The sequence below is a fragment of the Marmota marmota genome, unplaced genomic scaffold (genome assembly GCF_001458135.2).
Source record: "Marmota marmota marmota unplaced genomic scaffold, marMar, whole genome shotgun sequence".
Classification (NCBI taxonomy): Eukaryota; Metazoa; Chordata; class Mammalia; order Rodentia; family Sciuridae; genus Marmota; species Marmota marmota.
The window spans coordinates 16,343,895-16,369,128 of NW_025999982.1; the positions used below are offsets into that span (position 1 = coordinate 16,343,895).

At 34.0% G+C, this 25,234-nt stretch overlaps 2 protein-coding genes across 3 annotated transcripts in view; one reads left to right on the forward strand and one right to left on the reverse strand.

Moving 5' to 3' along the window:
- The window catches only part of Mmut (methylmalonyl-CoA mutase), a 33,488-nt gene extending 27,042 nt beyond the window's left edge, over positions 1-6,446 (reverse strand). For both annotated transcript variants that reach the window (XM_015487839.2, XM_015487840.2), the window contains exons 1-3: positions 6,297-6,446; positions 2,272-2,695; positions 659-1,026 (exon numbers count right to left, since the gene is read on the reverse strand). In XM_015487839.2, the coding sequence (XP_015343325.1) occupies positions 659-1,026; positions 2,272-2,656 (753 nt within the window). In that variant the 5' untranslated portion in view covers positions 2,657-2,695; positions 6,297-6,446. The remainder of the gene's footprint in view (positions 1-658; positions 1,027-2,271; positions 2,696-6,296) is intronic.
- A 244-nt stretch (positions 6,447-6,690) lies between these two features.
- Cenpq (centromere protein Q) lies at positions 6,691-24,984 on the forward strand. The gene is made up of 10 exons (XM_048805731.1): positions 6,691-6,802; positions 13,675-13,779; positions 14,518-14,572; positions 15,880-16,000; positions 16,585-16,653; positions 19,013-19,142; positions 22,812-22,931; positions 23,455-23,532; positions 24,339-24,479; positions 24,937-24,984. Exons 1-10 carry the CDS (start codon positions 6,764-6,766, stop codon positions 24,982-24,984), a joined length of 906 nt encoding a protein of 301 aa, XP_048661688.1. The 5' UTR covers positions 6,691-6,763.
- Positions 24,985-25,234: the final 250 nt, after the last annotated feature.

A 25,234-nucleotide genomic window follows, 5' to 3' on the forward strand; every position in this document is an offset into this window, starting at 1 on the left:
CCTGTGTGTGAATTAATAAGATTTAAAAACATTAGATGGAGAAGAGATTTTCCCCTTGCCATTAAATAATGGACTAATGTTAAGGTAGGTAAGGAGAAGCAGAGCAATTCTAGCAAGAAGTAAAATTTGAGAAACAGGTGGAAATATATATGAACTGCTCAAAGGAAAATGAAGGAGGAGGAGGAAAATGTTTTCCTATGCTATTTCTATAGCTAATACTGAGTAGGGAAGATGAATCTAATTCAGGGATGAATATTAGGGACCCCATTGATGTTGAAGATATAATTCAGATCTTTCAATCCTGCATTTAGCATAAATACACTGATATTCTGAGCCCATCTGTCTTGACAACAGTGTCTATTTCAACTATATCTGAATTCTGGAGAAAAATAAAAATTATAAATTATGAGACTTCCCTGACTCTACCAATTATCATAAAATTAAATTTAAACAATAAAGATAATACAGTAAATGTACATTGTGCAGGTTAATGTCAGACCATAAAACATACATCAAAGACAAAAACTAATAACAATAAAACACAATGACTTTGTACTCTATTACTCAGACCTTTCCTATATTCAAGTGAAGTCACAGAATTCTGTAAAAACTCCTATATTCAAACAAGTACAGCAAAACATATAATGATGAAGTATACCTTAGCTGTATATTGGAAGATGTCGGCAATAATTTTCATGGATGGTTCTGGAGGGAAAATATAAGTATTTCTGACCATAAACTCCTTTAGTATGTCATTTTGAATTGTTCCGGTAAGTTTCTCTTTGGGTACACCTTGTTCTTCTCCAGTTACTATAAAAGTTGCAAGAACTGGAATAACTGCTCCATTCATGGTCATGGAAACTGACATTTTTTCTAAAGGAATTCCATCAAAAAGAATTTTGGTATCTTCCACAGTATCAATAGCAACTCCAGCCATTCCAACATCACCACGAACTCGAGGGTTGTCTGAATCATAACCACGATGCGTTGCTAGATCAAAGGCAACTGATAACCCTTGTTGACCAGCTAAATATATAAGGAAATATTATGTAAGATTAGTATGGCATCAAAATGAACTGATTTACTTTAACACTACACAAAACACTGATTTGTCTCATTACTGTATATTTTACAACATTTTTAAAATTTTTGTTGTTGTTGTTGTTGTTGTAGTTGGACACATACCTTTATATTATTTATTTGGGTTTTTTTTTTTTTTTGGTTCTGAGGATCAAACCCAAGACCTCGCGTATGCTAGACAAGCACTCTACCGCAGAGCCACAGTCCTAGCCCTATTTTACAACATTTTAATGCTTAGATATCTTTAAGTAAAGATATTAGATGTTGTTTCTGATGTGCTAAAAATGTAAAAACTGAGTTCCAAATCAATGAGAAAGAAGAGAACGATCATAGTATCTCATATACTCATGTCTATCTGAGATTTGTTGCTTAAGCTCAAGCGGCAAATCACCTGGTTTGTTCTTGACAGTTTTTGACTGAAATATTTCTAAAACTCATGAAAAGATTGGGCTGTTCAAATATAGTTAAGACAAGAGCATTTGTTTACTCACTTTTTTGTTCTTTAACATGGTCAGAAGAAGATGTTTTAGCTAACAGAATTATGAAAGACACCCCATCCCCGTTTTTTGGTGTAATTCTGGAGATTGAATCCACTACCTTTTACATGCTAGACAGGAGCTCTACTACTGAGCTACATCCCCAGACCACATCTAGAATTTTTAAATAAATATATAGTCTACACTAAACATATGTTCAGTCCTCCATTAACAATACACACTTAGGAATGCTCAAGTTTAACATGTAACCAACATGATTTAATTATAGATCAGAAAAAGAAATTATAAACATAATTTTCAGAGAATGAATACAAGATTGCACTGAATCTACCATATATTATCATTTTCTTTTTACTTTCTTTGGTCATAATTTAAACTATCTTCCCCTCCAATACTTATTCCAACAATAGTAATTAAAAGCTTTTCAAAGGTAAAGCAAAAGTCTTTTCTTCATACAACTTCACCTCACCTAATTGCTTTTATACATAAAGGTATAAGCACTTTGTTCTAACTCACTTATCCTTTTAATCACAGAAGTTGAAAAACATTCATTTTTTTCAGGATAGTCTCTAATCACAAAATTATAAAGTGAATATCTTAAAGGAGATTATTAGTGTCTCCTCAAAAAAACCAAAAAGCCAAGATTAGGAGTTATGTGTAATTAGAAATATAATGTCTCATGTTAAAATCTCACCTTTAATATTGTCTTTATAGAATTTGTTGCTTTCTTCCACAGTACTAAAACCTGCATATTGGCGGATGGTCCAGGGCCTAAAAGTATACATGGTAGGATAAGGTCCACGTGTGAATGGCTTCACTCCTGGAAGTTCTCCAGGTAAGTCCTTAGTATCCTCCTTGGAATACAAGGGCTTTATAGAGATCCCTTCTGGGGTGTGCCATATTAGGTCTTCTGGGTTTTTGCCTTTCAGCTGTTTTTTGGCCAGGGCAGCCCATTCTGGATGAAGAGGTTTCTGCTGATGTAGACACCGTATCCATCGGAGCCTGGAGGATGATGGTTCTTTTAACTGCTTCAGGTAATGGGGTGAAAATGAAAAAAGCTGATTCTTTGCCCTCAACATGATGAAGCATGAAAATACTCAAGGAAATTGAGAACTGATCTAGAAAAATAAAAAAAAAATAGTTTGCATATATTTTAAAATATCCCTTTTGCTACTTTCTGCACCTAATATTGGCTCCTTTTCTCCACGTTTACAATTGTTCTAGTTATTCTTCTTCTTCTTTAGACCCTTAGTTGGCTTTACTGACCAGCCTTAGCACCATCTAATCCATACACCAGTGCAAATTTTGTCACATCCTCACAAAATTTTTCAAAGGTTCTGCATCATATTGAAGATAAAATATAAATTCCTATTTTTTTCATTTAAGAGTTTTAATTAATATTTACTTCATGAAAGGCATTACTGTAGCTGGTAAAGAAAAAAAAGTGGTAAAAAAAATCAAACAGGCATCTAAGACTTCCATAACCAGTTTCTGCTAACCTGTCAAACTCACATCTGACTTTGTCCACTCCACATTCTGTGTCAAACTCACATCTTCCTTTGTACTCTACATATTATATTCTTGAAATACTGGATTCCCTACAGTTCACTGCAGATGCCAAAGATTTATGAGTTTGTTCTGTTCTCCCTTCAGCCTAAAATATCCTGTTTTTATTTAGCTAATTCAGCTAAGGCATTATCTCTTAACATGCATTTTCTATATGCCAGGCACACAGAAGGCCCTGAGGACTTCACAGAGAGCAGAAATTTTAATTCTGAAAATACCAACAGGTAGGTATCAATATTGTCCTAATTTTAGAGACTTGAATGTAGAGAGCCTAATTTATTTCTTTCTTCTACTTTTTTTTTTTTTTTTAAAGAAAACAGGGTCTAACAAATTTGCTAAGGGCCTAACAAAATTGGTGAGGCTGGCCTTGAACTTTCGGTTCTCCTGTCTCAACCTTCCCACAGCTGAGATTACACATGAAAACCACTATACCCAACTGACAGCCTAATTTCAAAGAACTTCCCTTTAATTAATATTTTTCCAGACTCCCTGAATCCAGAAGTTGGGCCAAATAGCCACATCAGTAATCTTGCTCCTTCCAGTTTACGAATTGCTCAAACATTAGGGCTATGTATTCTATGTATTTTTTTTTTTTTTTTTGGTACTGGGGAATGAATTCAGGGATTCTCTTTCACTGAGTCACATCCCCAGCCCTAATTTGTATTTTATTTAAAGACAGGCTCTCACTGAGTTGCTTAGTACCTTGCTTTTTCTGAGGCTAGCTTTCAACTCATGATTCTCTTGTCTCAGTCTCCCGAATCGCTGGGATCACAGGTGTGCACCACTGAGCCCAGCTCTATGTATTTTTTTTAATATTTATTTTTTAGCTAAAGGTGGACACAATATCTTTTTTTTTTAGAGAGAGAGAGAGAGAGAAAATTTTTTTAATATTTATTTTTCAGTTTTTGGTGGACACAACATCTTTATTTTATGTGGTGCTGAGGATCAACCCAGTGCCCCACGTATGCCAGGCGAGCGTGTTACCGCTTGAGCCACATACCCAGCCCCTGGACACAATATCTTTATTTTATTTTTATGTGGTGCTGAAGATCGAACCCAGGGCCTCACACAGTCCAGGTGAGCACGCTACTACTTGAGCCATATACCCAGCCACTCTATGTATTCTTAATAACTAGCATAGAGTCTTACATTAAGTGATGGAGCCAATTTCATCACTTTACAGATACAGAAATTGAAGTTCAGAAAAATAAAGAAATAAAGTGGCTTGATCAAAATCCCATAGAGGAAAAGAGTAAACTGTTTATCTGAATTACTGAATAACTTTAGAGTTATCCAGCCTCAGTATACAGAGATTATCATTTTAAACTATTTTATATGCAAACATGATTAATAAATTTATCATACCATATTATTTTATACTGGTGAACCCACAAGATAAATGAATTTTAAATTCTATATTCCATACCATTTCTTAGATTTAATGAAGCATAAAAGACTAACACCATAGGGTCATGAAATAACAAACAATTCACTAGTGGAAGTATTAGCTATAACTGAATTGCAGCATATGCAAATACAGAATTTTTTATGTAGCTATTTAAATATTTAGGAAACAATAAAAATTAATTTTTATATCAAAAGTGGCTACTTATGGTAGCTAGTACAGAAAGGGAGCTAGAGGGAACCCATTGAGGTGATAGTCTTGAACTGAATGCCAATTACTTAGACGTATTGCATTTGTGGAAATTTATTAAACTGTGAAACTATAAAGTATGTGCTTTCTGTAAGTATATAAAAATAAATAAAACTAGGTTATGTATAGATTCTTTTTTTTTTTTTTGAAAAAAAAAATAGACAAGCTCATAAAGAATCAGGGTACATCTTTGTAAATGCAATACACTCAAATAGGTAAAAAGTCCTTAGGACAAAGTCTAAACATAAATAACATAAAAACAACTCTCATAAGTTTTAAAGGTATTATGGTTTTTATTTTATTAAACCTGGGGGTCCTTGTCATCCATCTTTTTGCAAGCTACCCTTGTATTTACTAGCTTAAAAGATTAATGAGAAAAATTAAGAAGCTATAACTGAACCATTCCTGTAGCAATAATATAAAAGGTAATTTGATAACTGAGACTAAATTGAAGATGGAAAGTACCACATCTATTTCACACAAAATACTCTGAACCTTTCTTCAACCTGGACAAATGACAGGAGAGAGCCCTGTAAAACAGAAACTTCCTGGAAACCAAATGGCAAATTGGGAAGGTTGGAAATTTTTTAAAATAAGAACATAACCACTATTGATGGCAATAGGACTTCTGAATTTTCTTAGAAGATGCATCAGGAAAGGCTTCAAGCATTCAGAGAAGCAACATGCAAAACAAATATGATGATTAGAATGGGTTAAATAGAGGTGATAAAATTCTTCCTCTCACCTTCAGAAAATATACGTAGGAAAAAAACTCTGAACCAAACCATTTTCAAGTTTGACTGTTCATGTGGGTACCTAAAGAAAGGCTAGCTACCTCCCAAGTTCAGGCATTTCGGATTAGAGATGTAAGTTAATATTACCAACTAAGGACGTACAAATTAATATTAGCATAAAGAATTCATTAAATACAAATTATACTGTGTTAAATCAAGTGGCTTAAAACCTTGCACGCTTCAAGCTTCTAAAAGACCTCTTTCTAGACAAAGCCAAGAGCAAGTAAATATTTTACACTTTGCCGATTTAGACCTGTTTTTCCTATTCCATCTCTCACTCCTAACCCAACTACGTTTTGTCTCATCGCCTTTTTGGAAAAACTCTAATAACATGAGCCGGAGACTAGAAGGAAGGCTGCCATGGAGCCGGGGGGGGGGGGGGGTGGGGGGCACCCTCTGGAATCATAGGAAAAATGAGCTCTGCTTAATAGGTACTCCTGTGGCCCGAGATGACAGCGACATTGTTCCTGAACTGAAGAGCACCTTTGCAGTGGTGCCTCCAAATACCCAAGGACCTGAATGAACATTTAACCCTGAGAAGAAAGAAAGTCGAGGAAAGTGCTATCCTTTCCAGTAGGAAGGAAAACAAAAAGAAGGACAGGACAGAGTAGAAGAGAAAAAGGGGTACAGCAGAGACGAGCTAGAAAAATGAAAATGGAAGTATCTGAAAGCCTGACGGGCTCCCAGGTGCAGAGCTCTACTCACTGGAGGACTTGTTGCTGACAGCTCTGTGGGAAAGGGCCGCAGACCCCACGCACACCGCCCCCGCCCCTCACTTGCCAAGAGGTCAACACATCTGTAAGTCCCGGCAACAGTGCAAGCGCGAACGCCTCCTAGGCCAATCAGGGAGCCGAGGCTGACACCGCCCTCTGCCAGACCAATCAAATCACACGTTCTGCGAGCGCGCTTCTGATGACGTCAGGAGCAGGCCTGGACGACCGCCTTCTACTGCAAGCATTTCCGCTTTCTTCTCACGTTATTCCGGGTCTCCGGCTTTTGATTATTTGGGCGCGAAATAGTCTGAGCACAAGTTCCAGAGAGACTGAAGAAGAATCAGTCAGTGGTGAGTCGTGAATCCAGGTTAAGAGATGAGTTTTGTAGCCAACGCGTTTATAGCAAACTCCGAGATTTCTGTTTGACGAGCGAGGCGGTTTTTCAAGGGGAAATGTCCGATGTCCCAAAAGGTCTGCACTCAGGAGCCGAAGGCTGAGGTATTTGTTTTTTCTCCAGGGCGCGAAGCTGCGCACCGTCCTCACTGTGGTCATCCTCCTTGGCCACATTCCTGAAGCTCTGCGCAGTCGGTGGTGAACGAAGTGCAGCTTTAGAGAGCAGTGTCCGTGTTTCTTCAGGGGTCGTGCACCCTCTTGTGCCCTCTGGGTTGAGCACCCTGATTTGAGCTTCAGCAAGGTGATGGAGAAACCAGACTACGTGGGATACCTCCCTCTTTGGTGTACAGTCCGACTGCAAACTCTCCTTGGTGCCTTGTTTCTTTCTACTCCTACCTTACACTGTGAAAGCCTCGCTGAAGGTTTCCTGCCGTCGACACCAGTTACATTCCCTCTGACCTGCCATTGCTTTTGCCGATTTCTCTTAAATACTTCATTCATTCATTCTTCTTCTGGCTAAATATTTCAAAGTGTAATTCAAATAATGGTTTCTTTAAATACTGTGTATTCCTACATGTACACGGAATCAAATTTGAGGTATTCATTCAGTCATATCTCTTTCATAGCAGTTACCACATGATAGATAGGAATTGCCATATCTGTTTCTAGTCACTATGACAAGGCTATGGTTTCCTGTGGATCCAGAAACAGGACAAAATTTCTGTTTCTTTTTATATACACCACAGTTATCCCAATATGATAGAAATGACGACTTTTGTTTATTGAGTTCTTACTGTGACCCAAGTATTGTTCTATACACTTTATATGTTCTGTAATAAATCATTTTAGCCCCTCAGACACCTCTGATGTTAGTACTCTTATTAAACTATTTTACTAATACAGTAACTGAATTAATTATTTCAAAGCTATATAGCTTGTTAAGTGGCAGAGCTAGGATTTGCAGCCTGGACAATTTATTTATCCTCATCCCTGGCTTACTCTTAACCACCATAGCAGTGGTTATCAACATAGGGCAGTTTTGCACCAGGGGAAATTTCACAATGTATGGAGACATTTTTGGTTTTCACTCTTTGTGAGTGGGTGGATTCTAGCTTCTGAAGCATGATGACAAGGAATACTTCTAAATATCTACAGTGCACAGGATAGCCTCCTACAACAACAACTCCAAAAATTATCCCATACAAAATATTAATAATGCTGAGGTTTAGAAACCTTTTATGCTGTGTTTTATGACCTCAAGTAAGTATTAAAACAATTATTTCTAAAATCTTGACAAAGGACTGATTTTTTTTTTTAAAAAATCTTGTCATGCACAACTGATACTTTTTTGTAAAATACAATTTAAAATTAATTATTATTCAAACCCATAGACTGTACAACATCAGTAATGGACTGTAATCTAAATTATGGATTTGGGTTCATATGACAAGGTAGGTTTGTTGTAGCAGCTCCAGTACTATGGTGTTAGATGTTGATGGGGGAAATTGGAGTGGATTGGCATAGGCAGAGGCTATATGGGAACTCCCTATATTTACTGCTCAGTTTCACTGTAAAACTATAATTGGTCTAAAAATAAAGTCCACTCTTTAAATATTACACCAGAAAAATGAGATTCAAAAAACAAGGTCAATTATTTTATGATTAGACTTGACATACATAAAATTACTTTTTCATATTGTTATGGAAACTTTTATTATGCTCAATTTCTTTTTGTAGTTTTTATTAGAGCATTATAACTTATACATAATGGTGGGACTCATTGTGACATATTCATAAATGCACATAACATACTTCGATCAATCTCATTTCCCTGTACCTCCCCTTTCCCTACTGCCTCTACTCTACTTGTCTCCATTGTATTTTTTTAATTAGGGCATTATAAGTATACATAAAAGTGAGGATGATTGTGTATATTCATATATGGACAGAGTGTAATTTGGTCAGTTTCATTCTACAGTACCTCCTCTTTCCCTCCTCCCTTTGAATCTCCTTTCTTACTCTATTAGTCTCCCTTTTATTGTCATGGGATCACTTTTTTTTCCATCTGTTTTCCACATATAAGAAAAAGAATTCAATCCTTGACTTTCTGAGTCTGGCTTACTTCACTTAATATAATATTTTCCAGTTCCATCCATTTACCAACAAAGGGTATAGTTTCATTCTTTATGGCTGAGTAAAACTCTATTGTGTGTGTATATATATATATATACCACATTTTCTTGAACTATTCATCTTTTGACAGACATCTAGGCTAGTTCCATAAGTTGGCTATTGTGAAATACGCTGCTATAAACATATGCATGTGTGTATCACCATAGTATACTGATTTTAATTATTTTGCATAAATACCAAGTAACGGAATAGCTGTGTCATAGGATCATTCCACTGCTAGTTTTTTGAAGAATCTATACTGATTTCCACAGTGGATGTTCTAAATTTTAGTCCCATTAACAATATGAGGCTTTTTCCTTACACTCTTACAAGAATTTATTATTTGTATTCTTTCTCTCTCTCTCTCTTTTTTTTTTTTTGGCACTAGGGATTGAACTTAGTGTCACTAAACCACTGAGCCACATCCCCATCCCTATTGTATTTTATTTAGAGATAGGGTCTCACTGAGTTGCTTAGCACCTCGTCATTGCTAAAGCTGGGTTTGAACTCACAATCCTCCTGTCTCTGAACTCACAATCCTGTCTCAGCCTACTGAGCTGCTGGGATTACAGGCATATGCCACTGCACCCCACTATTATTGTATTGTTGATGTTTGTTGTTCTATCTGAGGTGAAACAAAATTGCAGTATAGTTTTGTTTGCATTTCCTTAATTGCTAAGCATATTGAACATTTTTTTTCATATATTTCTTGGCCATTTGTATTTCTTCTTTTGAGAAATGTCTATATAGATTGTTTGCCCATTTGTTGATAGGGTTATTCTGTTTTGTTTTTGTTTTTTTAATGTTAAGTGGTTTTTGTTCGGTGTATATTCTGGATATTAATCTGTTGAAAGAATAGTTGGTAAAGATTTTTCTCCCATTCAGTAGACTCTCTCTACGCTCTTGGTTTCCTTTTCTATGCAGAAGCTTTAATGTGATACCATCCCACTTGTCCATTCTTGGTTTCATTTCTTGAGCTTTAGGAGTCTCATTAAGGAAGTCTGTGCCTGTGCCTATATGCTGGAGTGCTGGAGTATTGACCTTTTGTTTTCTTCTATCAGTTGTAAAATATATGGTCTAATATTCAGGTCTTTCACCCACTTTCAGTTGTTTGTTGTGCAGGGTGAGAGGGATCTAGTTTTATTCTTTGCCAATGAATATCCTATTTTCCCAGCACCATTTGTTTAAATGACTATCCTTACTCTCACATATGTTTTTGACTCCCTTGCCAAAGATCAGATAAGTGTATCTATGTGGATTTGTCTCTGTGTTTTCTGTTCTATTCTATTGATTTACATGTCTGTTTTTATGCCAGTACCATACCTTTTTTGTTACTCTAGCTGTGTAGTATAATATGAGATCAGGTGTTTTGATGTTTCCAGCCTTATTCTTATTGTTCATAATTGCTTTGACTATTATTAATCTTTTATTCTTTCATGTAAATTTTAGGACTTTTTTCTAGTTGTGTGAAAAATGTATTTGATATTTTGATGGTATAACACAGGGTCATGTGAGTGCTGGAGGGTTCTTGTCTCATGCACCCAAAGAATGAAGTACACAATGATGAGGGTGAGAATTCAGTAGCAGATTTATTAGAAGCAAGCAAGGAAAGCTCCTACAGCATGGGAGGGGTCCCAAAGAGGGACTGCCTAGGAGTATTTATACTGCTTTGATGAAGAACCAACCTTTCAATGGAAAGTTCCCCTTTGGTTGTTCTCTTTCTCTGTCTCAATTGAAGGTGCACAACTTTAATTTCTTATTCCCATAATGGGATTATTTAATGTGTTTGTTTACCTGAATTTATCTGTACTTGTTCCTTAAAACAAAAGAATTGCTTGGGTTCAAAACAACTTAATGAGGTTAACTAATGTTAGGGTAGTCAAGGAAACTTGGGGCAACAACAGAATGTATGGGTATCTAAGCATGAGTGGGGTCTTCTACTCAGACAACCAAAAATAAAAACAAAAAAATCAAGCTTTAACCTAGGGTTTTAATCTGGGGTTATGGTCCTGCCTCAGTGGGAATGCATTGAATATGTAGATTGCTTTTATAATATGACCATTTTAAAAATGTTAATTCTGCCTATCCAAGAACATGGATGGTCTTTCCATATTCTAATGTCTTCTTCAATTTCTTCCTTTAACGTGCATGCAGTGGTGCATGCCTGTAATCCTAGCAAAGCAGGAGACTAAGGCAGGAGACTAAGGCAGTAGGATCCAGGTTCCATGCTGGCCTGAGCAACCTAGTGAGAGTAAAATCAACAAGAACAACAAAAACTGGGGAGCTAGGGATGTGGCTCAGAGGTAGAATGATTCAGGGTTTGATTCTCAGTTGCCCTAGGGGAATGTACGGGGGAGTGGCCTATAATTTTCATTATAGAGGTCTTTTAACCAAATCTAAATTTGGTTAGATTTGCGGGGGGCAGGTAAGTTCATTATTGCTGTATAGAAAAGCTATTGATTTTTGTATATTGCTACTTTGCTCAATTCAGCTCTGGAAGTCTGGTGGAGTTTTTTGGATCTTCTATGTGTAGTATCATATCATCTACAAATAGATAAGCTGATTTCTTCTTTTCCTATTTATATCCCTTTAATTTCCTTCTTGGTCTTAATTATTCATTACTAAAATTTCAAGTACTATATTGAATAGGAGTGGTAAGAGTACATTATACTTAAAAAAATCCCAAATAAACAATCAGTTGTTACATTTCAAGGCCCTAGGAAAAAAAACTAATTCCAACTGGAAATAATTAAGATCAGACCCAAAATTAATGAAATAAAGAATAGAAAACAATAGAAAGGATAAGTGTAACATATAGTTGGTTCTTTGAAAAGACATATAAGATGTATATACCCTGGTGAATTAACCAAGAGAGACAGAACACCCAAATCAATTAAAGATGAAAAAGGAGATATCACCATAGACATAGCTGAAATCCAGAAGATCTTCAGAGACTAATTTGAACATAAACATTTCAATAATTTGGAAAATTTAGAAGATACTGACAAATTTCTAGTCTCATGACTTACCCATATTGAGCTAGGAAGATAGAGAAAACCTCAACAGACCAAAACACAAGCAGCAAAATTGAAGTGGTAATAAAAAGCCTTCCAACAAGAAAAACTCAGGACCAAATGGATTCTCAGCTGGATTCTACAATATCTTTAAAGAACTTGTGCCAGTACACTCCAAAGTATTTCCATGAAATAGAAAGGAAGGGAACCCTCCCAAATCCATTCTATGAACACAGTATCACGCTGATAACAAAATCAGATAAGGATACATCAAGGAAGGAAAACTAGACCAAAATCCCTGATGAATGTAGATGCATATATCCTTAGTAAAGATTAGCTGTCCACATTTAAAAGCACATTAAGAATATTGTACAACATGATTAAGTTGTTTTCATTCAGATATGCAAGGTTGGGTCAATATATGTAAACCAATAAATATAATCTATAACATAAATGTAATTGAGGACTGAAGTTGCATACATGATCATTTTAATAGATGCAGAAAAAGCCTTTGATGGTATTCATCACCAATTCGTGTTAAAAAACGGTGTAGAACTAGAACAAGAAGGAACTTCATCAAAAGTGCTGTGTATATGATAAACCCAAAGCCAGCATCATAATGAATGGAGAAAAACAAAGCATTACCTCTGAAGTTATTCTCAATTTCTGTATTTAAAGGAATTGCACCAATTTGAGAATCAAATTTAGAATAGTGCTGAATTACATATTATTGGGTAAAGAATGTTAAGAGAAAGTGAATAACATCCAAACTGTAAGTGTAAAATGAGAGAGGACATAAGAGCCCATAAACTTTGGAATAAATGAAGTAGCATTTTTAGGTAGGTTTTGGGAAGAAGATGGCTCATAATCTGAGAGGATAGGTAAGATAGGGGAGAGAGCAGCTCAGGCAAAGGGACAGTGTGTACATGAATGGCAGAATTACCAGTAGGAGAGAAGTATGTTTAGAAAAGGAATGGTGAGTACTTTATATATCCAGTATATGTACCTATAAACAATATATGCATATATATATATATATGTGTGTGTGTGTGTGTGTGTATACATATTTCCTTGTGTACTATACCTAACTTGTAACCTATTTACTCCTGTGGTCTAGCATAAGAATACATAACTCATTCCTCTATCAGAAATGACTTTGGTGATAAAGGGCTATTAGGGAAAAGGAATTGTTCTGAGTATTCTCATTGACATCACCATTCCCATGTGTATTTTGTAGTTGGTATACTTTTGTACTCTTGTTAAAATGTACATAGTGTATTTAAATGTGACTTAAATCCTTATAAGTGTCAGGCTGTCACATTAATATCCACAAATATTCATTGATAATATAATCGTAAAAATTATCTCCTCCCATCTTTTCCATAAATTGAACAATGGGAAAACCCATTACTTAAAATCAGAAGATATTATTCTTTGATCTGACATTTTCTGTCTCTTTATAATTTTTTGATATTAACATGGAGATAACGTATGGAGGATAGGAGGTGAAAGATGCAAAAGCATTTTTAAATTATTTTTAAAGCCATAAAAATTGAAACAATTTCAAAAAATGAAATTGAATTAGCTCTCCTGATACAAAAATGCCAAATTATTTGTTTTAAAATGTTTAAATGTATTAAAAACATATAATACTCTTCCTAAAACTTATTTAAATTATTATTTTTAAAGAAGGAAAAATTATAACAAAACTTTGTGTAGGCTTTAGCATTTTTCAGTGTTCTTTTCATTTTTACACACTTTTTAAAACATTGTTACTCTTTTACTATGTAGATCGAGATGCCTGGTAAAGCAAATGCTTCTAAGAAGTCTCAACAGTTGAAAAGAAGTTCAAAAAGAAAAATCAATAATGAGGAACTGGAATTGTCTGAGAAACAGGTAATGAAAATATCAGGTCTCACCATTTAGTACTCTTTTGATTAGGAACATCATCTCTTGTATTTGAGAAAAATGTTTGAAGTCTGAGGATCAGACTTCGTACAAATTATAAAATTCATCTCATAGTCTGGAAACTTTTCTAACATTTAGGAAGTTGTCAAATAAAAATTGTTACTTACTTCCAAATCTAAAAATAAACATTGACCATAGAATTCTTGGAGGAAGAAGGGTCCCTGGGGGTATTGCTAAGATGTTTAAATGCAAAGGTTAGGAATAAAGTCTATGCATTCTTATCACATTTCTATGTTAAAAGACAAGAGTCTGTCTTTTAGTGTAGATTTTTATTAGCATAGAGAGAAAATAGTTTGGGGGGAAATTTATAATTCTAACGAAATTTGCCCCCCCCCCCTTTTTTTTTGTACCAGGGATTGAATACAGTGGTGCTTAGCTACTTAGCCACAGCCTTTTTTTTTTTTTTTTTTTTTTTTTATGAGACAGTGTCTCACTAACTAGCCATCCTCCTATCTCAGCCTGCCTGGAATTACAGGCATATATCTAGCAGCCCTTCCCTATTAAAGAATACATGAATTGATCAAATTTTTTTTTTCTGTGGAAACAATACCAGCAACTTTTTTTCTACCCACAAGAGGGTATATGAATCCTCTTCAATATATATGACAAATCTATTGTTACGATGATGTTTATCTGTTGTTTAATTCTGTGTGTGTTTCCTTTTAGGTTAGAAACACAGGAAAAAGAAATAAAAATCATCCAAAGAATTTGTCTTCTGAAGGTATTCCTTGCCTATATCTTATCTACTGTGTGACTTTTTCAAGCCGTGAACAAATTTTCAGCGTCTTGTTTATAGATTCTGCAAAAGCTAAAGATAATAATAAATCCTGAAATTCAGATTTTTGTAAGATATGTTTATTATTTTGGTCAACTGAAATTTTACTGTATATCTCCAACAAAATACCATCTAGGCTTCTATGCAACTAAGTTGATAGGACTAGAGAAAAATCATATCACAATCTGAATTATTACTGATCTATGAATAGAGACAAACCTACTTATTTCTCTTCAAGACAAATATGCTTTATGTTCTATCACTACTGTATAACTGTATAGATTAGTTTTGAACCACTAAGTTTGTTTGGAATAATTAGTTTGAAGTTGTTGTTTTCTTAAACATTGCGTCTTTTTTTCCTTGTGTGTGTGTTGGGGGGTGGTGGTAGGGATCGAACCCAGGGCCTCACATATGCCAGGCAAGTGCTGTAGCACTGAGGCACATCCTCAGCCCCATTGAACATCATTTCTTCATTGGTATGATTTGTGTCTTTCCTCCCCAAAGATGAGGTTCTGGTTTTATACTTCCATAGGGCACAGTCCTTTTTTCTTTTGTAATGCTCTGCACATCTGTAATTTTTTAACATTGTTTTTCTTCAAACGGATATTTACGGGAGCCAATACTATGTATTCTTGTTTATTCCTTATAAGTACAATGTAATCCATACTGAACATCTATTTGTGGTTCCATTAGTCTGTTTTGTTCCAGTTCCCATCCAGTATTTGGTAGAAATCATTTTCTTGTCTTAGTGAAGTTCTTAAGGAATTCAAGTCATTTCTGAGTACCAAGCTGTAATAATTATAGCTTAGTTCTTCAATTAAAATTATTTGAGCTGGGCACGGTGGTGCACGCCTGTAATCCCAGTGGCTCAGGAGGCTGAGACAAGGAGGACCGTGGGTTCAAAGCCAGTCTCTGCAATGGTGAGGCACTTAGCAACTCAGTGAGACCCTGTCTCTGAATAAAATACAAAATAGGCCTGGGGATGTGGTTCAGTGGTTAAGTGCTCCTGAGTTCAATCCCTAGTATATTTGAAGTTTGTATTCCAATATTAGTGTTTCAGTTAACATAATAGTAGGCAAAAAAAAAAAAACCCTCATATTTAACACCTTGCACATTATAGCTATGTAATAAAAGTGAATTTTTTTGTTTTCATAATTCCCTTAACGTTTTTAGATTTTAGAAAAAGTAATTTTTAAGTAAAAACAAGCAAGCTTTCTGAATTGATCAAAGTCTTCTTCTATTATCAATAACAGAACAAATAAAACATACTAATCTAAAACAGATAAAGATAGCATCCAACAAGAGAAAAACCTGGCAACTTCTTTCAAACAGTACCAGAGAGCATTTGCAAACTATGATAGAATCAGTAATAATGTGAGTATACAATTTTTCCTTTTAACTCATTTGGTTCCTACTTATTTGTTTCCTATAGACATTTTTAAAAATATCACTATATGTTAAAGTGATGGATTCCTTTTCTGTTTCAGAAGAAGATAAATTTAATACCTTATGAGCGCATTAACCTTCTGCAAAAAGTCTTCTTTAATTTTTGAAACTTAGGATTCTGTCAGTAAAATAAAAGTCTAGTCTTTGTGGCCTTATCTGCTTTCTGTAAAAATTTTAATTTGTTCTGTCAATAAGGATGCTGGAAGAAATTGAGTTCAAAGTGATTCTTTCTATGGAAGCTACAATGCTACTGGGGATACAAAGAAATCAAGACAGAATTCTGCTATTGTAGAGCTAAATTCTATCAGAAGAGTGAGACACAAAAATTCTTATAATACAATGATTTTTAAAATTGCATTATACTTTGGTTTAAAACATATTTAATATAAAAGGAAAAGTGATTGATTCTGCCTGTCTAGTGAAGAGGAGCACTAGAGAGGATTCAGAGAGAAAAAGTACACATATTCATTTGTGTTTTAAATAAATATTTATTTAAAATATTTTTTTCCTAGAGCAATTTTGAGTAACAAAATTAAAGAAAAGGAACAAATACAATGTCATCTCAACTACCTGAAGATAAGGTAATATAGTTATGCAACTAAAAAATGACTAATTTTTTAAAGTCTGATTTTGTTTCTGTTGCTAAAATTGACATTTATGAAATGTAAGTTGTTTTGTTTTTTTTTATTAAAGTACACAACTTGGAAATATGTGTTCTCACCTAAACTGCTGCTGCATGTGTTACTGAAATAATTTCAGTTTCAGAGAATTTATATAAAATACCAGAGAATCACAAAACTCTTATTGCCATGTTTCATTGTCCTGTGTCAAAATTTGAAAAATATTTCAACTTTAACTTCTTTAGACTTCATTTTTAACAATTTGAAGTTAACAATTCACTATTGTATTTTTAACCGTTTTCTGTGGTTTTTCCTCTACTTCATATTGTGTTACCCTATTTGCACAAGGAGCAGGTATAATTTTCCAAGTTATTTTTGCTCTTTATGTTATGACAAGTCATTAACAGGTTTCTTTTCAAGTGTTCTTAAAAACCACACCACTGCCCATGATTTTCAGTGATTACTTTTTTCTAGTATTAGCACAACTATTCTTTTCATAAAATCATGTTTTATATCTCAGTTTCAGGTTAGCCCAGAAATGTCTGTGAACTAGTTTTTTATCTTCTATGAGTCCTTTGAGCACAAATTCTATTTCCTTTTCTTTAGTTTTCAATCCATAGTAGCAAAATAGAGTGGGATAGAATGGGGTAGGTGAGGGTAGGAGTTTGTTAAAAGAAATTGAACAGATTAAAGAAGGACTACTAGAAGCAAGCTTATAAGCTTCATAAAGATATAATGGCCACTATTAAAGAACAAGGAGGATACCAAAAAAAATTAATGAATAGAAGTATAATAAAACCAGCTATATAAACTCATAAGACAGTGACAACCGTGATGACGCATACCTATAATCCCTGCAGCTTGGGAGGCTGAAGTAGGAGGATCACGAGTTCTAGACCCAGCCTCAGCAGTTTAGTTAGACCTTAAACAACTTAGTGAGACCACGTCTCAAAATAAAAAAAAATTTTTAAAGGGCTGGGGATGTGGCTTAGTGGTTGAGTTCCCCTGGGTTTAACCTCTAGTACCAAAAAAAAAAAATTTTTTTTAACTATGTAAGACAAACAGTGTTGCTTAGCATATGAATGACAATATCATAGTACATAATAATTGATGTCAGAGTATCAGAAAAGATGAAATTATATTCAACAGATAGGCAGTTCTCTTCATGTAGCTATGGAGATATATATTTCAAAGCCTGCCTATTTTCTTTACATTTTTACTTTCACAACTCACTTTCTTTAGTTACCAAAGTAATCATCCCATGATATTCTTACTTCTGACACAACAGAGTGCAGCATTAGAATCTAAACCAGGTCCTAATTAGAAATCTGAATAAATATTTTTATAGCAGCATTTCTCAAAGCGTATTTGAAACACTTGTTTTTAAAGATATTCTATGAATAAAAATAATCTGTGACAAATTATATTTGGGTATATTAACATAATAATCTCTACAGTAAATAAATGTATTTCATTTTGTTTAACTTAGCATCTGCCAAATTGATATTTACTACAGGAACCTATTTTCACATATTAGTCTTGTTTCTGCTTTTCTCTGCATGCTATCTCCATTCTTTTAGTTCTTTTTAGCTATCAGTTGTTCTCTCTAGATTAAAAACGTAAACATACAGCTCCCTATAGTATACATCTTTCAGCTTTATTTAAAAAAAAAAAAAAAAACAGGAGAAAAAATACTTTTATCCCCTTACTTCAGTTAGAAAATTCTGGGATATAGTCTCAGACTCAGCTTAGGTAATGCGCTTCTTGGTGTTCAATTAACTTTGTGGTAAAAACTCTCATGCATGATTAATGTAAATTGACTAGTAGACTCTCTTAACCCAATAATTCACAATTAGTAATAGACGTATGTGCCATCATAGTTTAAAAAACATATATAAGGGCTGGGGCTGTGGTTCAGCGCAGAGTGCTCGTGTAGGACGTGCGAGGCACTGGGTTCGATCCTCAGCACCACATAAAAATAAATAAATAAAGATATTGTGTCCAACTTCAACTAAAAAAAAAAATTTTTAAAGAAACATATATAGGTAATAAAAGGAAAATTTGATTTTAAAATACATGTAAGTTGTTAAGTGTGTAAAATAAAAAGTGTTCTTTTGGTGAACAGCCATGATCTGAGATAATTCTTCATAAATTTTACCAGAACTTTTTTGGGGAAGGAGGGACAGGAGTTTCTACCATAGTTTAGCCATTGTTGGTAGAAGAATGTTATAGCCTTTATGAATATCAGGACAGAAAAAAAGAGAGAGAGAGAACTGTTTGAAAACAAAAATAAACAATAATATTTTATTCTATTCTTAAGATTACTACAGTTGTGTGAAACCATGAAAGTCCCTCCCAGAAAGCTGAAATATTTAACTAATGTTTCAAATCTACTGAAAATGGAAAAGGCACAAGAAACAGCTAATGAAGAAGGTCTGGAATTATTGCAGGTATGGAATTTGAATAGAGAATCCATAATTAGAAGGTTAGGGGGAAGAGAAAGAGACTTTAAAAAATATTTTTAAGAATTACCATAATATTTTTCCAGTAATAAATACTGGATTTGGGGTCTCTGAAGTTGAAATGTTTCTGATATAATTGTGGTGAAGTAATAGTCCTATTTTTGTTGTTGTTGTTTTCTATCAAACTGTTTTAATATAACTGTCTTAATATTTTTAATTATAAAGTTATAGGAATTCATCACTAGATGCCATAGAATCTCAAACATTAGTTTCATCCTGTATATGGCAAGAAGATATAATCATTATATTATTGTTATCATAGCTTAAGTGTATTGAGGGCTTTCTATATAGTTATATCTCTTAATCCTCACAGTAAGTTAGAGTCTAACCTTAATTATCTCATTTTACAAATGGGAAATAAAATACATACATTATTATTTCTAATGGAACCTTAAAACAAACTGCTTCAAGTTGAGATGCTAATCTCATCGGTCTGACTTTAGAGCTTGATGCTTAATCATTATGCTATATTGCTTCTTAATAGGAAATAACCTTAGCCATCTTGGTGAACTTTAAGAATTTTAATTTGTGGATATATGAACAAATAAGAACCTTAAAGAAGTTTATCAATTAATTATAAAAACTAAAACAATTTGGACCAAGTATTCTTAAACATTTTTTTAGTTTTAGTTTTTTTTTTTTTTTTTTTTGTAGTTGTGGATGGACCGAATGCCTTTATTGTATTTGTTTATTTTTATGTGGTGCTGAGGATGGAACTCAGTCCCTCATGCATGGTAGGCAAGCGCTCTGCCACTAAGCTACAGTCCCAGTCCTCCTCAAACATTTGAAGTAGTTTGTAGATGTGGTGATTAGGTCTTTGTTAGCAATTCTGATTGCAAGGTAGTAGAGGTAGTAGTGCTTTATGCAAACAATATATCCCCAAGAATTTCTAGCATTTTTCACAATTCTCAAGTAATTCATTCCAGCCTTCCATAGTTTTAAGAATTTAGTGGAAGAGATAGGAGCCACAGATCTAAATATATTATAAATAAATAGGGGTTTTTTTTGTTTTTGTTTTGGTGGTTGCCTCATTTATTCCTAGTGTAATACTACCTTTAGTTTCTACCCCCAGTGTTACTACTTTATCAGGGTGTCTTTTTAGTATTGGCACCACCTCCACCACTTAATAAACACTGAGATGATATCAGTTAGGTTATCTTTTTAAGATTCTAGTGAGGGCTGGGATTGTGGCTCAGTGGTACAGCGCTTGCCTAGCACGGGCGGGACCCGGGTTTGATCCTCAGCACCACATAAAAATAAAAACATGTTGTGTCCACCGAAAAACTAAAAATAAAAATATTAAAAAAAAAGATTCTAGTGAATAATAGTGGTGAATGTTATTTTAATATTTAATATATCCACAAATCAATTAAAAATATTCAGAAGTAGTAAGCAATAGTGTGATTTTTATAATACGAGGAAACATTTCTGTTTTACAGTTAAAATAATACATCCATGTGACAGAAACAAATACCATCTAAGACTTGTGGTAGTCAGTTACTCAATGAAAGCACTACTGGTGTTTTGGGCAGAGTTTATTTACATAAGATGGTCTTCAAATTAGTAGTTTTTAAACTGTTTGTATACATTAGTTTTCTCTTGTGTTTCTTACTTGGAAACATTGCTTTTTCCCTCTACAGCCTAGAGTTATTGTTAGTAATTTTCTGAAACCTGTTAATAGTAACACAAGTTTTACTCCTATATAACATGATTGATTATTGTGCTCTTAATGATGATGCTAAGGAAAAGGAAACTCTGAACAAAGTCTCATATTCTGGGAAGATAACATTAAAACTGCTGAGGCATTGTTTTTTTAATCTCCAGATCTTTCATAACAATGGATCGATAGGGTTTCAAAATCAGCATAAACAAATGTTGAAAATGAGGAACAAAAATAGCATTCCTATAGACAATTTTTAAAAAGCATGCCAAAAGGACAAGGGCACAAAACAGAAGAACACTAACCTAATATCTCAACTGAGTTGAAAGAAATTGAAAAAATGATAGAAGGTGTGGGAAAAAAATATCGTAAATCAGTGTTAAAACTACCAATAAATGAAGTTACAGAATTCAGGAAAGAATTAGATATTTAGGTAAATAGTTTGCATTTGCAAGTTAAATTAGCAGAAACACTAAAGCAAATAGACTGAACAGATCATGTGTATGATTAAAAAGAAGATAAACTGAGAAAACAATTTAAATCATAAAAAAAATGTTTTTTAAAGGAATTGAAAAAGAATGACAAAATTTTGATGAAGAAACAGCATGAGAATGATAATAATACTCAAAGAAGATAGGCAAAACAATGCTACAAAAAAAATTTTAAAAATTTTAATGAAAACTTTTAATCCTTATTATAGGTAACTTTTTTCTTTGTGAGACCCTATCTTAAAAAAGGGGATGGGCATGGGCTAGGAATGTTGCTTAGTGGTTAAGCACCTCTGAGTTCAATCCCTGGTGCAAAAAAAAACCAAGAATTAAAGTCTTCCTCTGTGGAGTTTGCATTCTAGTGAGTTAAATTCAGTCTCAACATTTTAGACACTCAAGGATTGGCACACTTGTCCTGTAACAGGCCAGGCAATAAACAAGTTAGATTTTGTGGAACACATATTTTCCCTGTTGCATATTCTTTTGGTTTGGTTTTTAACTCTCATTTAAAAATGTAAAAGCCATTTATAATTCTTGAAGTTTATTAAAGCTGTAATTGGCAGTTACCAATACCTGCAGGTGCACTTTTAAGAAAATAGCCATTTAGAATTTATATTTTACATAAATATTATATTTCTTGAAGAATACTGCTATAATTGCCAGCAACAATTCTGCTTCCAGTATTTGCAGAATAATATTGATGTAGCATTGGCTATATTACTGAACAGTATTAAGAGTTATTACCTCTGAATATTTTCTTTAAGATCTATTTAATTGTTCTCTAACTCCCAGAAGCATTGCTGTCATTAACTCTTGCTAGGAATTTCAGTACAGTACTTAATACTCTTTAGAATTCTGGAAGCTAACTAATTCTATACTTGGCCTACAACCAGCACATTCCTTTGTTTTTTCCCATACTCATTTTATTCATGTCTGTGGGAAACTGTCACTATTTTTTATTACTATCCCAGCTCTAATGACTAGTATTGCCTTCTTTGACAAACTGAAATAGCAGACATGCAAATGTTCCTAACTAAATGAAAAAACTTTAAAATTAGTTTCTCTGTTACTTGAAGTTATATCATACGCAAGGAAGGCTGCTGTATGTGCTCATTATCAGTCCTTGGACTCACATTTGGGTCTTCAAGGATCTCTGATACTAGCAGCTTTGGTAAGTTTTTAAAGAAGCATTCATGGACATAGAGTATATCTCCTTATTCCAGTGAAATTCATTTTCCTTATAAGGCATTATTACATTGGCAAAACAGCTTTCTAGGAAGTCAGTTTTTTGAAAGAAACAGAAAAATTCAGTATTTTCTTCCCAAACTGTCTTAATATATGAGGTATTTAAGACTATCTATATATGTATATGCATATATAAACATAGATAATGGAGTTAATTTGATAACATTTAATTTAAATATTAATTGTTTTTTCTTTCTTATTCAGGAAGAAATAGATAAAATGGTAGAGACCACAGAATCAATGACTGAAAATATTCATAGACTAAAGAACAAAATTCAAATTGTGGCACATGAAGTAGAAGAAGAGGAGGAGAAGGTAAAACAGGTAATTGCTTAAAAATATGTTGCTGAAAAAGAATGAAATTATGATATTTGCTGGTAAATAGATGGAAATGGAGAAGAATATCATGCTAAGTGAAATAAGCCAAACTCAGAAACTAAAAGATCAAATATTTCCTCTAATATGTGAAAGCTAGAGTAAAATAAAGGAAAGGGGGGAGGAGAGGATAGGATAACATAAAGAACCAATTGAATATAAATTAATAGATGAGTAAAAGGAAGTCTAGTAGAGTAAAGGAAGAAAAATGGGAGAGAAGAGGGTGGAGTAGAGGAAAAGGGGGAGAGAAAAGGGGGCTCATGAACTGAGATTAGTTCCCATGTGTGTATGTCAGGGTGAACCCAACTACTTCATGTAACTGTAAAGTTCTAATAAAAAAAGAAAAAATTATATTGCTGGAATTTAGATATAATTTTTAATGCTTAAATTTTAATAAGATAACTTTGGAGAATAATAAGATGGTCAATATCTATATTTTCAAATAATGTCTAGTTTTCTGTTTCTATGTTAGATGCTTCAAATGGATTGTAGTGGGGTACTCTCTCTTCCAGAACTTTCTCAGAACAGTCTTAAAGCACCCACACTTCACGTAAGTACCCATTTACCCTATTGACTGTACCACCAATTATGCATTCCATATATGTAAAATTATATCCTATTCCTTCCTTTAAACAAATCTAATCCTGAGAAAAATGGGCAAATCACTTATCTCATTTGACTGTATAGTTTGAACATATCTCCTTGTTGGTTCATATACTTCTGTCATTCTTTTGGGGGGTGGGAGGTACTGGGGATTGAACTCAAGGGTACTTGACCACTGAGCTACATCCCCATCCCTATTTTGTATTTTATTTAGAGACAAGGTCTCACTGAGGTGCTTAGCACCTCGCCTTTGCTAAGTTGGCTTTGAACTCGCAATCCTCCTGCCTCAGCCTCCAAGCTGCTGGGATTACAGGCATGATCCACCATGCCTTGCTAGATCTCTCATTCTTGTCCATAGCTTGTTGGTAACATTTCATTGCATGGCTATACCAAGATATAATTGTGATGAAAATAAATAACTTTTGTGTTACAGATGATGCTATACACACGCGAGCGTACACACACACACACACACACACACACACACACTATTATAACTGTAGAATACATTTTGAGAAATAAATTTTAACAGTTGTTTTTATTTTATTTTGTTGTTTTCCTATCCATAATCCACCAATGGTGAGAGGAGCAGGAATAGGGAAAGGGAAAGATAGATTTGAAAGATGAATAGTCATGAGTTGACAAGTGGTGATTTGGGTGGTGGGTACTTGACAGTATTATACTGTTCTCTCTAAATAACAGGCATTTTTCATAAGAAAATATTAAGAACTGATTACACCATTTTACCTACAGAAAGAAATTTTGATGCTAATTCCNTTTTTTTTTTTTTTTTTTTTTTTTTTTTGTCTAGTCACCTGGAACTTGAGAAATTCCCAAATGCCTTCACTTTTATCTAACTCACAAACTTTTTGTGGAGTGATTAAGATTTGCCAGGTATCTTTAACTTTAAAAGTAACATCAAATTTTATTTCTTTGGTTGATTAAGGAGTAGATGTTGAATATTTATTTTCTGCCTTCATCAAAGCATACTTTTATTTTTAAAAATTATTATTAAACAGGAACCTAAGCACATTTAGACCTTAAAACAAAAATCAACCAAAAAACTGTTTTGGGAAAGCTGAGTGTATAAGAACTGACTGCCAAAGGTAAACTATACTGAAACCTAAGAAGGCAGTAGACAAATTCAGGATTATATAAAATGCAGTTTATTAAAGACTGTGGAGAATCCCTTCACCCTACGGCAGGAGGAAGGTATCTCACAGTCAACCAAAATGCACCTTGGCTTTCTCAAATACTGTTAACATGTCAAAAGTCAGTTAAGAGACAGTTCAGGTGTTAGTGTCCCACACAAATGCTTAGCTGACTAACAATGAATTTGCTTATTGTACAGAGTTTGGAATACATGGTCACCATGGTGACCACCAGAGTCTCCTGGTGACCAGATGATGCTTACTACTAAGGTGGCTATTGTCATTTCAAACTGGACCCCCACAAATCCCTTTCTTATAAACTTGTCCTTATTATGTAGTAAGCTTATTTGTGTCAATAAGTGATTACTATAAATATATGAAAAAACTTTCCTAAGCCATACTGTATATTGTCTCAGTTCTTTTATCTGTTTGTAAAATAAATTAACTACCATTTGTTTTTCTGTCTGAGAATCTTTTTCTTAGTTTATTTAGAAGATG